Source organism: Coturnix japonica, chromosome 20, assembly GCF_001577835.2.
Source record: "Coturnix japonica isolate 7356 chromosome 20, Coturnix japonica 2.1, whole genome shotgun sequence".
Lineage (NCBI taxonomy): Eukaryota > Metazoa > Chordata > Aves > Galliformes > Phasianidae > Coturnix > Coturnix japonica.
Window position 1 is genome coordinate 985,242 of NC_029535.1, and position 14,927 is coordinate 1,000,168.

General features: G+C 51.7%; 1 protein-coding gene across 2 annotated transcripts in view; it reads left to right on the forward strand.

Moving 5' to 3' along the window:
• Nucleotides 1-14,927, forward strand: part of LOC107322795 (fer-1-like protein 4) — a 30,101-nt gene that overhangs the window by 155 nt on the left and 15,019 nt on the right. The window contains exons 2-21 of one of the 2 annotated variants that reach the window (XM_032448596.1): nucleotides 626-714; nucleotides 1,922-2,021; nucleotides 2,973-3,064; nucleotides 3,679-3,720; nucleotides 3,822-3,992; nucleotides 4,263-4,323; nucleotides 5,458-5,589; nucleotides 5,741-5,803; nucleotides 6,036-6,120; nucleotides 6,372-6,531; nucleotides 6,687-6,870; nucleotides 7,442-7,628; nucleotides 7,816-8,180; nucleotides 8,808-8,916; nucleotides 9,638-9,836; nucleotides 10,529-10,649; nucleotides 11,197-11,297; nucleotides 11,853-11,940; nucleotides 12,854-12,970; nucleotides 14,577-14,729. In XM_032448596.1, coding sequence (XP_032304487.1) covers nucleotides 668-714; nucleotides 1,922-2,021; nucleotides 2,973-3,064; nucleotides 3,679-3,720; nucleotides 3,822-3,992; nucleotides 4,263-4,323; nucleotides 5,458-5,589; nucleotides 5,741-5,803; nucleotides 6,036-6,120; nucleotides 6,372-6,531; nucleotides 6,687-6,870; nucleotides 7,442-7,628; nucleotides 7,816-8,180; nucleotides 8,808-8,916; nucleotides 9,638-9,836; nucleotides 10,529-10,649; nucleotides 11,197-11,297; nucleotides 11,853-11,940; nucleotides 12,854-12,970; nucleotides 14,577-14,729 — 2,577 coding nt within the window. In that variant the 5' untranslated portion in view covers nucleotides 626-667. Of the gene's footprint in view, nucleotides 1-625; nucleotides 715-1,921; nucleotides 2,022-2,084; nucleotides 3,065-3,678; nucleotides 3,721-3,821; nucleotides 3,993-4,262; nucleotides 4,324-5,457; nucleotides 5,590-5,740; nucleotides 5,804-6,035; nucleotides 6,121-6,371; nucleotides 6,532-6,686; nucleotides 6,871-7,441; nucleotides 7,629-7,815; nucleotides 8,181-8,807; nucleotides 8,917-9,637; nucleotides 9,837-10,528; nucleotides 10,650-11,196; nucleotides 11,298-11,852; nucleotides 11,941-12,853; nucleotides 12,971-14,576; nucleotides 14,730-14,927 lie in introns of those variants that run through there. The other variant, XM_032448597.1, reaches the window with a different exon arrangement.

A 14,927-nucleotide genomic window follows, 5' to 3' on the forward strand; every position in this document is an offset into this window, starting at 1 on the left:
TGGGATGGGATGGGATGGGATGGGATGGGTTGGGATGGGATGGGATGGGATGGGATGGGATGGGAGGGGATGGGATGGGATGGGATGGGATGGGATGGGATGGGATGGGATGGGAGGGGATGGGATGGGATGGGATGAGTGTGAGGATGCAGCACAGGTTGGTTGGTGCCTGGTCAGGCAGGTGGGGATGGGGGACGCATCTTGGGAATGATGAGAAGCCTTCCTGTCTGTGTGTCTGTGGTCCATCAGACAGCCTCCATGTCAGGAGGAGAGAGCTGTAAATGGCCATGACAGAACACCTCTTTGTCCTGTCTGAGTCCAGTTTTTCCATGTTCTCCGGGTGCCTACAGGGCATGATATTTCTAATAAAAAGCTGAGCAGAAGCCACACATCTCCCAAAGAGCCAAACTCACAGCTTCCTACAGCCAGGGGGGCCTGCAGGGACCTGGGTGCTCTGGGCAGGGCCTGGTGGTGGTCTCTGTGCCACCTGGGCTCCATCACAACTCTCAGTACGGGGCAAAAGGCACACTGCAGCCTCAGCTCTATCCAGCATCTGCACAGGGCCTCCCAATGCTGTGGGGGCAGTGGGAGCTGGGGGAACCACTGTGCTTTTGTTTGCTTGCAGCTCTTCCGCTGGCCTCACTATGGGAAGCTCGGCGTGGGGGAGATGCTGTCTGTCAAAGTGTACAACTGCAGCAAAGTGTTCAGTAACAGGTGGGTCCTCCAGGTGCTGGCATATTGGGCTTCATATGGGGGAGGAAAATGTTTCTGGGCAAGCTGATGGGAGGAAGACATGCAGGATATGAGTTATATGAGTTATATGAGGGGGATGGAGCTGGTTGTTCTGTTGCGGCTGCAGAGTTTTATATGTGGAGCCAAACAAGGGCAGTGGTTTTGCTGTGCCAGAGTGCTGTGCTGTGCACACAGTCCAGAGAAGCCCCCAGGGGACAAAAGCAGCCCAGCTGGGAACAGGGGAACTGTGCCCCACATCAGTGACAGTGGGGTTTAACCTTCAAAACACAGCGATTAACATTTAAAGGATCAGGCAGAACATAATGCTACCACGGGGCCCAGGCAATGCTGTGAGCTCAGCAGTGGGTTAGGAAACCCAAGAGTATGGGAGGGAGCAGAGGAGTGTGCCTGCAGGGGAGGTGCCAGCTCTGCTGACTTGTCAGAACCGATGGAAAATCAACAGGAACAGCTTCATAGGGGCAGCTGATGGTGCAAACATTTTCAAAGCCATCACATCCCTGCCAGAGCGGGTGTGGAGGAAACTGATAAGTACAGCGCATTCAGGACACTCAAACCAGAGCAAAAGATGTGAGCGAACTTTGTGTCAGTGTTTACTGGGTGCTTTTCTTAGAAGAGAGGGATCAGAGGAGTTGTCTCTGGCTGAAATGTCAATAGGAACTTCTGCAGGACAAACTGATAAACAACAGCAAGTCACTGGGATGTGATGGTGCTGAGAAAAGAAGTCCAATGGGGAAGCCCAGACTGATGCATCCATCCGTGCTGCTGCTGGTGAGCAGAGCAGAGCTGGGTGGCAGAGGTCAGACTGTTTCACTCCACACACAGCAGGAGCTGAGGGACAAAGCACCAGTGGGCTCCGGCTGGTGCTAACACAAGGTGGAGTGGGAGCTGCAGTTCTCCATGCTTATTGCTACCACTTGCAGGGAGCAGGGATGGTCTTTCCCTGGTGAGAAGCCCATTTGGGTTGGGTGGATTTTGACCTGATTTGCTGCAGACATTGCTGTGCTCCTGGGCTTATTTCCTAATGAAGCATTGCTCTCTGCAGGCTGAGCACACATGGGTCGGTGCTCTCTGGCTGCCAGAAACCTCTGTGCCCTCTTTCTCCAGAAACCCACGGGCACATGAGAGCGTGCTGTGTGTAATGTTGCTAAAGGCTGCGATTTTGTTACAGACTCCTTGGCTCCCTCGTCCTCAGCCTCCAACACCTGATGACAACTGGGCGCCTGATTCTCCGGGAGGCCCTTGTGGACAGGAACCACAGCATCACTGGTGTGAGTCCTCCCCGGGCAGCCCAGGGATGGGCACTGCTCCATCAGTCATCTCCATGGGTGAAAAGCCCCAGAAACATTCAGAAATTCTTGGTGGAGCTTCCCAGGTGGAAGTGGGTGTAGCAGGCAGCTGGGGTTGGGTACCAGGGCAGTGCTGCTGGCGGCCCTGAGAGGTGCTGCGCCCCTGTTTGTCCTTCCCACGGGCAGTCTGAGTCACCCTGCAGTGCTGTGACCACAAACCCATGGGGAAGCCGAGTGCTGCTGGGTGGTTTCAGCCGCTTGCAGCTCACTGCAGGGAGCAGGACAGGACTGACCCTTCAGCAATCTGTGGTGCTTTGCAGGGACTGACATGGGGCACTGATGCTGCTGGCAGCTCAGAGCTGCTCTGTGGCCCCAAACTTTTGCTCAGCTGCCTCTTCCCTTGTGCTAACAGTGGAAATCTCACTGATGACCCAGTCCGAACAAAACACAACAGCTTTCATTTCTCGTCCCTCAGCTCAGCTGGGAAAAGACACATCCCCAAGGGAAGGAGGAGCTCTCTGGGAACAAGCTCTGAGTCCTGATCTTTCCGGCTCAAGAGCTGCTACATCTGGGGCTGGAGTCATTTGTGTCCCTTTTTCTTTCCTAGTGCTTTAATGGGGTTTTGAACCTCCTGTTACCCAGCCTTATTCCAAGCTTCTGTTTTCACCCACCTTCTTCTACTGCCTCTCCCAGCAGCTACATCCCTGCCTCCCAGGGTTGTATTTCTCCTCCCAGAAACATGCCTTTGCCAGGGACTGTGCTGTGCTCAGCTCCTACATCCCCATCACCCTGAGAGATGGATGCTTTGCCTTCTGTCTGCCAGCATCTCACTTGTTTTTTTCATTCCACACTTTTCTTTCCCTTTTCCTTGGCACTTGCACTGGTATTTTGTATCTTGCTGAGCTCTGAGGCAGTTTGATTTTTTGGTTCTAGATCTATATTGAGTTGGATTTGCGCTACCAACCTCCAGAGGGCTCAGCTGGGACCTGGGTTGAAGAAGACTTTGTCTATCAGATGAAAGACAGGTACTGAAATCCTGGGAGGAAGACATTTCCAGATTGCTTGTACAGATGCCTTAGGGTCAACCAGAGCCATTTGGGATACAACCCAGCCCATCGACTCTCCAGGTTGATGCATTTCTGCTCTACAGCAGCAATAAGTGACCAGAGCTCTTGGCAGAAAAACACCCTGTCTTCACAAAGAAGACCAGATGTGATTGACTGGAGCACCCACCACACCCCAGGAGTCCTCTTGGACTCAGACACTTCTGCAGCATTCCTGGCTGATGGGAGCAAGGCTTTGTGGTTGTGAAGTGATAGGGAGTGTGGCTTTGGACCACATTAGCCCTAGGCACTCTGCACACAAGTGGTGTCCATGGCCAGTGGGTGTCTGGGCAGGCAGGATGACACATTACAAGAGCATCACTTCTGGAGGGCCTAGAGATGAAGCAGAGGGTGTGTGGGGTGGGAAGAGGAAAAATATAATCTTGGAGGATGCTCATGTTATGGCCAAGAGACGAGCAGGGCTGTGACTGTGACACTGTTCTTTAAATGCATTGGGGAAGTGCTGTAACACTGTTCTTTTCAGTAAAACATCTCTTTTTTTTTTTCTTTCTTTTTTTTTTTTTTTTTTCTTACAGTTCAGAATTAATCATCTGCAATCCTGGATTTGAGGAGCTGGAGTAAGTATCTTTACTTGAGATTATCCATTCACCCTCCCAGGTGCAGGAAAGTGCACAACCCACTCACCAGGGCGGGTGATGATGTGATGTGGGGATTGTAGAGCAGCCGAGGGTGGTCCAAGAGCAACTGAGCTGGACAGGAGGGCTGTGACGCTGGGCAGAAAGCTGGCAAAGGGCCTGGAGACTGAGGAGGAAGAGGAAGAGGAGGAAGAGGATTTCTATGATGTGTCTGATGTGGAGGTGTCGGGCATTGTCTTCAGCCCTGTGAAGAGGTATCAGTGCTGTGCTTTTCCCTATGTGTGTGCCCTGGGGTGGGAGGTGCCAGCTCCTAGGGTGAGTTCTGTGGAGATCCTGCATCTCTTGGCATTCTCTTTCCACAAAATGTCAGAAACCTTCGTGGGTCCCAAATGGTGCTGTTGGGTGTTGGCTCTTTCTTGTGTCAAGAGGCTGTTATTTTCTGGGTTTTCAGTTCCTTTAGTGGAGTCTTACTCAGATCCACGTAGATGAAGGGATCAGCTTATCCAGGTTGTGTTTCTGTGCAGCCGTTCCAGAATTTGCTTCACACGGGACCTGTTTGCCACTCCAACCCCACGGAGCTTCCAGGTACTTACTGCAGCATTGGGTGCGTATTCCTACAGATGCCTCTGCATCTGCCCCTCCAGCCAGTCCTTCACTGCCTTAATGTGGGCATGGTATTCTCCAGTTGCCATATGCCCTGGCAAGACCTCTAGCATGAAGACACCTTGCTTTGTGTAGCTTTCCCAGGCAAGGTGTGAGATCCCCTCATCCATGAGCACTATCTCCACAATCAACCAGCCCAGGGCAGGATTTCTTTTGGGCCCCTGTGGGGTGAGTGTGCTGAAGAAGGATATTGGCATAACAGCCCCACATATGGTGGCAAAGTGTTGCCTGAGAGGAGTTTTGGAGAGCTCCTGGACAGGGCTTGTGCCTGTCACCCCCACCAGGACCTGTCCCAGTTTCCTGGGGATACCTGTGGGACATGGCTGAGAGCAGACAGCTGCTGCAGGGGCTCTCACTCTGGGAAGTTGGACAACAGGCTTACCTGAAATCCCTGCAAAGTTCAGAAATGGAGCTTTGTCCCAGCTATGGCCCTGCAGATTTCAGGGCTGGGTCTCACAGCCTGGATGTGGCTTCAAATATTTCCTTGGTTCTCAGTAAACATGGACTTTGGATTTGAGTCCCCTGCTTTTCAGGGCTAGAGCTTATCCACTCAACAGAAAGCTTTTGTGGGGGTGGAATTTCCAACCTTCCTTTCCTTGATGCAGTAACTCTTCATCCTAATGGCTGTACTGTACCTGAGAGCATTTTTCCTGTGTCTTAAGACATGTAAGCAGTCACAGCAAATGAGACAGCCACACTCCAGTCCTTTCAGAGCTGCCTATCTAATTAATGAGGATTCTAAGTATTAACAGAAGATACAAACAGACTCTTTATGAAAAAACTCTGTGCAGCCCACCCCATGGAGACCATGGCTTCATGGCCTCTTGGCCTCCAAAGCCCAGTGGGAGCGGAGCTGCTTGTCAAAGGTTTGACATCACTTCAGTTTGGTGTTGGCTGAAGCAGATTTCAGCAGCTGTGCTCTTGCCTACCCTGAACATCCAGACCTGCATTGTGGTGCCCTGAGCGTTTCAGCAATATCAGTATGCAAACAAGCTCAGGGCAGAGCTGGGGACGTGCAGAGAGCTCATCTGATGCTTTTCTCCCATGGTTCCTCAGGTTGGGATAAATATCATCGAAGCACAGAAGCTGGTCGGGGTGAACATTAACCCCTTCGTGGTGGTCAGAGTTGGAGATGAGAAGAAGCACACGGCAACTCAGAAGTCAACAAACTGTCCCTTCTACAATGAGGTGTGTGCTATGGACAGAGGCTCCATCAGCACAGTGTTGGTGCTGGTGGCCAAGCACTCGGGGAGCTCTTGGTGCAGCTTCTCTCTGGAGAAGGCACCTGTGGAGCCCTGCTGGAAGCTCAGGGCTCAGTTGTCTTTCTTTCCCCTTTCAGTACTTTTTGTTTGAATTCCATGAGTCAAGGGAAGTTTTATTTCACAGACTCATAGAGATTTTGGTAAGTACATCCTCCTCTCGGTCCTTCATCTGTAACCATTACAGACTGCTGCTTCTGTGTGTGGATGCTGGGAGCTGTTGGCAAAGCAAGGGCTGCAGGCAAAGAAAGGGCAATTTGTGCACATAGGGAAGTGTAAGCAGGCAGAGAGGCATCCTAGCAGCCCCGTCCTCCTTAGCGATGTCTGGGTGTGCTTCCCAGCTTCAGACATCTCTTGGATTTCTGCTGTCTGCAGGTTTTCCACTCAAAGAAGATACCGTTCCTGGGAACATGCATAGGAACATTCAAGATGGACATTGCAACTGTGTACAACCAACCAGGTCTGTGTAGCAGCTGTGTACCCGCTCCCTGCCTGCACTTCATTTGAAGCTGAGCTTTCTCCTGGGCTCTGCTAGGCCTGTCTTTTAATCACTTAGTTCATGTAATGACACTCACTTCTCCTGGCTTTTTGAAGGCTGGTGAGACTTCCCAAGTCTTCAGAGGCAGAGCTGGGCAGTGTCTGCGCCAACACTGTTGGATGTGAAGTGGTAACCCAGGCTTTCCATATGAAATGCCTTTCCTTTTCTCTCAGACCACAGGTTCTTCCAGAAGTGGGCTGTTATCAGTGACCCCACAGACACCCGGGCAGGTGTGAAAGGCTTTGTGAAATGCAGCATCTCTGTCACTGCACGTGGAGACACTGTGGGCTCCCTTCCCACCTCTTCCAGCAGCCGAGTTGAGGACATTGAAAGGTGAGTGCAGTGGGGTTTGCATGGCTAAGGGGAACAGCCACATGTCTCTTCACACTAAGTATTTTTCCCCATTATTCCCCCTTCTGAGGGGGACAGACTTAGCTTCTCATTTTCTGGATTCTGAGAAAGATCTAGAATATGAATTTGTCTTTCAGGAACCTACTGCTGCCTAAAAGAGTCCCTGCAGAGAGACCCTGGGCCAGGGTCTGCATCAAGCTGTATCGTGCTGAGGGCCTGCCCAGCATGAGCGCAGGCATTATGGGTGGTTTCTCCAAGATCATAGGGGAGAAAAACGTGTTTATTGACCCCTATGTGCAGGTCTCATTCTGTGGGCAGCAGGTGAGTCTGCTGGGGCTGGGCTACTCCCCCTCTTCTGTGTCAGCACTTGCTGTGGGACATAGCAGTCCCATGGAGAAAGACTGGAAGAGCCCAGGCCTAAACACAGGGAGTGGGTCAAATAAATCCCAGTGGAAGTCCTCCACAAGTGAGCTGTACTCATACTTGGGAGAGTTTATTTAGCTAATGAATAGCTGAGGTTTGTAGTCTTATGATGCCCACTAAGATGCGAAGACACTGAGCCAGCCAAATGTTCCTGGGCAACATGATGGGCCACGTGGCTCTCCCAAAGGGACAGTGTGACATCCCTGGGTCTGTTGGTGCTGCCTGCTTGCGGCCAGTGTTTCTCTTGGCTGTACAGAGCATGGTCAGTGCCTTGGAACTGACCTCTTGGTGAAGGGCAGAGAGCAATAGCTGGGACCTGGGGGAAGTGACAGGCACCCGGCCACCTGCCCAGCACCATCTGCAGGCAGAGCAGGGGTGTGAGCCATTCCAAGGGAGGCCCAGAGGCATCCTTTACTCTGTCTACTGGTCTGGTTGGGGCTGTGTGACTCTCACACCTCCTCCTTCTCAGGGGGAGACATCCGTGGAGAGCAATACCACTGAGCCTGAGTGGAACGAGCAGATCAGCTTCATTGAGATGTTCCCACCTCTTGCCAAGAAGATAAAAATCCAGGTGCTGGATGATGCCAATGTTGGTAATGTAGCCATTGCCACGCACTACATTGACCTGCAGCAGATCTCGGACCCCAGCAGGAATGGTGAGGCCTGGCATGGCTGTTCCCATGGGGCCCCATGCTGGGCACATCTGCCCAGGCTGTGGTGGTCTCCTGGAGGTGGAAGGCAGAAGTGTATGGGCAGTGTATGCTCACACTGTGTGCCCTGGGCTGCCTTCTTGAGGGAAGGTCTCTGCAGCACCTTGTGTTTAATCAGACCCTGTCCCTGCAGGCTTTAACCCCACATTTGGCCCAGCCTGGGTGAACCTGTATGGCTCCCCCCAGAATTCAACTCTGCGGGACATCCACAAGGACCTGAATGAGGGCATGGGGGAGGGGATCTTCTACCGTGGGCGCATCCTCATGGCCATCACAGTTGAGATTTTCAGCAGCCCTGGTGTGGCAGAGAGGAAGCTTGGGGACAAGACAAAAGGTGCCCTTAGCAAACTGAAGCTGAAGAAGAAAAGTAAAAAATCCAAGGCAAAGGCCAGAGAGCTGATCCAGCTGCAGGGAGAGGAGGAGGCTGGGGGCTCTCAGGAAGCTGAGCAGCCTGCAGAGGTCATTGTGGAGGTGGAGGAAATTCATCCACTCCCTGAGGTGAGTCCTTTTGCGCTGGTGTGACCTGACCCACACCAGCCTGATGCCTGTGCAGGCTCATGGGAAGGAAGCAGTGGGGTCACTGGCTGGCATAAGAGTGGCAGAGCAAACCCAGCCTGCAGATTGCTAGGCCAGCCAGGGCTCTCTGAGCCTCTGTAAGGGCCAAAGATTCACATGCAGCCCCCAAACTGCCTCCCTCAGTGAGGCAGGAGCACCCTGATGATGATGCATGCATCACACTCTCATGTGATTGCTACTCCCAGGGCATGGCCATCGTTGAGCAAATAGTTCTACCCAGGAGCCTTGTGACTGTTAGCTGGCTCTGGGTCACCACTTGGTCCAGCAAAGAAGGGTTAGTGGCAGCTGGGTGGGTATAGTAGCCATTCTTGAGTCTATACCTGGATACATGCTGATGGTGGAGCATCAGCATGGTTTCATACCTGACCCCTGAGATTTCCAGGAAAGCTTGGCAGCCCAGCAGTGTCCCTGTGACATCCCTAGGGCCCTGGTAAAGCCCTCCATTGAGAGGCCTGACAGGCACCAGGCATGACTTGGTGCCCTCCCACTCTCTGCTGAGTCAGCGTTTTGGCACGCTAGGCTTGGGCTGAGTTCTCTTTTTCTGTACAGAATGCTCTGGGGAGAAAAGAAGAATTCCTCCTTTTCGCTGCCTTCTTTGAAGCCACGATGATGGACTCTTCGCTCAGCACCAAACCTGTCAGCTTTGAGGTCTCTATAGGTGTGTATTCCCCAGGGTCCCAAATGAGGAAACCGTGGGAATGATGTGAACCTCCCTCAGCCAGCCCAGGGCAGCACTGCAGTCCTACAGTGCCAAGCACCACACAACTTATGCCTCCAAGTCAGGAAGCCAAGCAGTGCTCACAGTACTTTAATTACTCTAAAAGTCTAAATGATCTCCTGTGGGGTTGGAGTTTTGCCATATTTGTGTGAAATTCATGTCTGGAGAATGTGCTCGAAGCTCTTCAGGGAGTGGAGGTGAAAAGCAGTAGAAAGGTTTGGGAGCAACCAAATGGGGTTAGGTGTGCGATGCTGAGGGACTGTGACAATGGATGATGGGGAAACAGGGGCAGGGGAGGCAGGTCCAACCCCCGATCTATATTGCTGGAGGAGTGGAGAAGCTCAATGCTGAGAAGCTTTCTTGAGCTCTTGCTGCTGACTCTAATCCAGAGGTTTAAATGGAAGCTTGCAGGCATTTGGTGGAAGCAGTGGAACTTTTAGGCACACACATGGACTTCCTTATAGTTTCCCAGCTCCACTTCAGACCTTGTTGCCCATGTGGTGCGTTGATGGTTGGATGATGCTGAAGTGCTGGTTCTGAAAGCAGTGCAGACTCTTGTGCTTCTCTTGGCTACATGATTGTGCTGATTTTGCAAACTAGCTAACTCATTGTTTAACACTGATCCCACTTTTCTGATTGCTGTTTAATGCTTATCTTCAAGGAAACTATGGCAAAGCTGAAGAGGTTGTGACCAAAGTACATAAAAAGGGAGAGAAAGGAGAAGGGAGAGAAGAAAAACAGTCTTTGCTGGATGCTGGTTCAGATAGTGAGCTGGATGTGGAGATCCTGGCCTCAGATTCAGTTCCACGGAACAAGTCGATAACAAGGAGCCAGAGACCAGAGCCCACAGAGTATGACAGGTGATACTTTCTTCACCCTTCTGTCCTTTCCACCCCAGTCCTGAACTTCCCAGCTTGGTTGCTCAGGATGCTATTAGTAATCTGCTCAGAACTGTGAATGCTGTGCAGGTGTTTCTCTGCTTTGCAACCCTGCAGCTCGCCATGGCCCAGCTGGCTGCTGTTGCCAGGTCCTGCAGTGTCTGTGTGATGTCTGTAGGTAGCCAAGGACAGGGCTACAGGAAACTGCAGCTCATCAGTGCCAGCAGTCCCTTGTCTGGTGGACAAGCAGCATCCCAAGGGCCTGATTCCAGTGCAGAGGAAGGAGAGGAGCACTCAGGCTGTTGGTGTTCCATGCTGAGCAGACAAGGCAGGCAGATGATGAGGTGCTCTGGGAATGCCACCTTCCTCACCCTACAGGCCTAGCAATGTCCTGGTTGAGTTGAGCCCTGCGCTCACTCCCACTCCATCTTGTAGCAGCAAGGAATCTCAGCAGCATCCCACACTCATCTGGGCACACTGCTGCCCTCTGCTAGAAACATCATACACTGCCTTGGAATGGCAAAGAGCCAGCCCTGCAGCTTGTATCCATGTCCATGATGCAGGGACCAAAGCAGCCAATTCTTTGTGAGGAAAACAGACCTTACTGCTCCCAGTGCAAGTGCTGCCTTGTGACAGCTGCACACAGCAGCACTAATGTCCTGTGTTGCCCCTAGATCATACAGCTGCCTGCCCATGATGCATGAGAAACCCTGCGTGTATGTGTGGAGCTACTGGGAGGATCACACCTGGAGACTCTGCATTTCCAACTGGATTGTCAAGCTGGCAGAGCGCATGGTAACGTGCACAGGGCAACTCTTGGGGCATGGGGCTTCCTGCCATCGTGCTTTTTCTCAAAGTGCACAGCTACTCTGCATAACACTTAGCTGAAACATCCTCACCCCTATATATGTCTCCATCTGTCATGGGGCTCCATCTCATCTGCCCCTGGTAGTGTATCCTGCTATGGTCTGACAAAAAGCTCTTCTGCTGCCAGTCCTGCTCTGGGGAGATTATGCTGCAAAATAGCTTTTAGCCTCCAGTGGTCATAGTGGAGTGAAACCCCTTTCCAGGGCTTTGTGTTTCCTGCTTAGACTTAGAAAACAGAGCTTGCACTAATGCGTTTTGGTGAGTGCTGAGGTCTGAGGCACGAGGTGTTGCAACCAGTGTTCTGTGATCAGGTTAGCCCTAAAGCTCAGAGTCCAGGCAGTGCTGCACCGATCTGCTGTGCTCTGTCTGCCCCAGCTCTGCAGAAGGGAACACCTGGTTAAACACATCCATGCCATGCTTTGCCCTGAGCCCATGGGCAGCTGCAAGCTGCCTGAATGTCATGCTTTCCCCACAGGAGCAGGGGCTGGATGATGTGGAGAAGCTCATGAGACGGCCAAAGGCTAAAGCTGAAGAGAGGCTCCGAGAGGTGCTGGAGGAATTTGTAGCTGGATGCAGGTTTGCATGCCCCTGACTTCCAAAGGTTTCTTGGCTTTAGGTTAGGAGGTTATATCATGTTCTGCCTGGGCTGCATGCGGCCTCCTCTCTTGTCCTCTAGAGGAGGATAAGTGGAATGAAACCAGGACAACCTAGGGAAGAGATTCTGTAGGTCTGTTAGCTCAGAGGGGAGACCACAGTCCTGGGAAGGATAGGGTTAGCAGGCAGCCTTGATGTTCTGGTCTCCTGGGAGTTTCCTAGCTGCCAGGACATTTCCTTCCCTCTTTTCAATCACTCTTTCAAGATACTGGTGTTTTAATTACCGTAACAGTCTGGAGGAGTCTGATTCACACATCAGTCCCTAACCTTGTAATGGGGACAGTAAAGAAGGGCCTGGAACGCTGAGCAATGTGTACGTTCTGATCAAAATCCTTGCTGAACAATCTGCTTACAGACATGGGGTTTCAGCTGCATCTGGGTTAGCAGCAGAGAGGTGAAGCTCACGGCTCTGCTGTGTGAGCAGTGCTGTCCTACAGCATGCACATTTCAGAGGTTTTGATGCTTTTCTCATTGCAGACAATACTCACTCAGTGCAGAGAGAAAAACAATGGCACATCCAAACAATCTTGACAGATGCCGGACAAAGTACATGACGCGCAACATCGTAAGCTGTGGGGCTTGGGATTATTGGGGAGAGCCAGTGTGACTGGCTGAGGGATGCTGGGAGGACCAGCTGGAATTGATGCTAAGAGGGAGACTGAGAGCTAAGACCCACACTGTAGTCATATAGTCACAGAATGACTTAGGTTGGAAGGGATCTTGAAGATTCCAGTTCCAACCACCTGCATCTCCCAACACTGCTTACAGTCATACATCTTCCAGCACAGGGAGCAGAGACAGGGACTGCCCATGGGTGCCTTCTGTTTTAAACAGATGTTGTGCTTGGATGTCAGCTTTCCTCTCCTGGCAGAGTACAGCTGCAGTCCTGGTCCCTATCAAACCACAAAGCTTTGAAAGTCTGACCAAAACAACAGCAGTAAATGAAATTCCCTCTGGTCAATATGGGACTCTCTGCAGGAGATAATCAGCCCAAGAGATGAATTTTCTGGGTTTTCCTGGCCTGGTCAGTCAACACAAGGTTTGAACCCTGAATTCCTTCTGGATTTCATTATTAGTTCAGGCTCATCATGAAGTTCATCTTCAGATCCTGACCCTATCAATTAACAGACACAACATCCTAGCCCTCTCTTCCAGTTTCCTTTGGCTTCTTTGGTCACCAAAATGCTGTCAGACACCATCTGGAGCCTTAGACCACCATCTTCTGAAATGTTTCTTTCTTATGTGTCCTCCTGCCCCAAATGATGCAAAAGCTCACAGATTTCTGCTGTTGGCAGAGCTGATGGCTTCTTCATGTAACCTCATTACAAGTTCACAAAATTAGCTCTCAGCAGCTGGCAAGTGAGCTGGTGGAGGCCATGGCACGATGGTCTCCACTTCCTGCAGAGCCCCCAGGTGTGCTGCCAGTGGGGCATGCATGGCTCACAGCCAGGCACGTGACAGCTCTTCTCTCTGTGCAGATCCTGTATGCGAAGCAGGGGCTCCGTGTGAGGCGGTGGCTGACCCGAACCAATGTGAAAGAGAAGGTGAAGGAGACCAGGAGAATTCTGGCCAAGCTTCGCTTCATGGCTCAAGAGGTACAGCTGCTCCTGGGGCACCCCATTTCTGGGCACAAGCAGGCATGGGCAAGGACAGGGAACTGGGCTGCCTGCTGGGACTTTCATCAGCCTGAAATGGGGATTTTTCTTGCATGTCTTTCCCTGCTATGTAAAATCCCAGGTTCCAGCTTCTGGAAGTTATCATATTTCATGTAGTGGCTCCCATGATGGATGAAACTTCATGGTCTCACAGGGCCAGCAGTGACAGAGGAGGGATCCAAAGGCTCAGCAGTGGCTTGAAGGCAGGGCTGGGTCAGCTCCAGCCACCAGGACCTTTCTGCCCTCTCTGCCTGGCCCTGGGCTGTGCTGCAGTGTGGCTGTGGGAAGCCTGCCTGGAAGTCTTGCCTGTCTGCCCGCACACTCTCTGTCTATAATAGAGACTCTCTGCTCTCAGAGTCTCACTGGCTCTATTTAAAGAGCTCTGGAAACCAAGTGCGTTCTTGTAGTGTAAACCAGAGCACAATGCTTGTGGGAGCAACGTGGCCAGAGGTTGATGCAGTTTGGAGAAGTCTTTCACCAAGTGAAGTTCTACCACTATCACATCCTCAGATATGTAGGGCAGATAGGCTTTAGAATGAATAAGACTTCACCTCTTGCAGTGCCAGAAAAAGCTGTGCAAGTACAAACACGCACCAAGGAAGCTAAGAGGGGGAAGAGAGCAGAAGCTAAGATTCAAAATAATTCTTTGTTTCCATCTGTAAATGTAAGCTCCTTTGCAAGCCTGCTCTGCATCTGCAGCTTTGTGCTGGCACTAGCATCACATATTGTCTGCACATGGTTCTGTCCTATGGATTAGCCTTCAGGCTTCTGCAGGAGCTACAGGGGAAGTAACACTTCTCCAGCCTCATGGGGTCTCTCTTTCTCCAGCATGGGATGAGAATGACTGCATCCCACTGATTTGTAGTGAAAACCAAACTCCTTGGGGAGACCCACAAAGCCATACTGCAGGGCTGAGTTTCAGAAGCATGTGCCCAACGTTTGGCCCCATCACTTGCTTCTGGATCTCCAAAGAGCTGTGCAGCCACCAGCTCCTTGTTGTCACGGAGTTCTCTCTAGAGCTCACTCCGGGACAGTGAGCACAAACCCGGGGCAGCACGAACAAAAGCCCCCCCCTTTTCTCTAGCGGCCCGGCGGCGCGGCCCGGCGCGGCCCGGCCACGTGCGTTTAGGGAGACGGGGAAGGGAAGGGAGATTGCGATTAGGTCTAACAAAAAAAAATGAGGGAGGAAAAAGGTGATCTGAGAACGAATGGCAGTTTAATAACCTAATAACACTAAACAACAACAAGAGAGTCTCAACAAAGAGAATACCAAGTCCCAAATCTCACCGATGGAGCTGTGGAAGGCAGGAAGGTCTGACCACGTTGTCTCCTCGCAGGGAGCCGGTCCAGCAACGCCGTCCCCTTCCTCACTTCCCTTCCGGTGCCCCTCCCCACATGAACATTTAAGGCAGTTCACAGAAAAAAAAACTTGTCCCCTTTACTCCCATTATGAGGCATGGTGTTCTGATGTGGAATACCAACACCAACCAAATTGCAAAACCATAACACTTGTGCATCAGATTGTCACTGCTCTTCCTCCCTCCAGCCCCAGTGTACACTCCCCGACGTCCTCATCTGGATGCTCAGCAACAATCGGCGCGTGGCATATGCGAGAGTCCCTGCACAAAACATTCTCTACTCAGTAGTGGAAGAGGAGAAAGGCAAGGACTGTGCGAAGATCCAGACTGTCTTTTTGAAGGTAGTGTTAATCCCAAAGCAGCATGTTTCTGCTTTCATCGTGCTGTTTCTCACTCCTTTCTTCTAACCCTCCTTCCTGACATCCCAGTGTCTGTAAGGAAGCACAGCTCTTGCTCCACTGCGTGGCACTGTGTCTTGTGCTCTGTGGCTGTTGGCTGGCCAACAGAAGTGGTCCTGGCCTGAAGGTGGCATGGCTGGG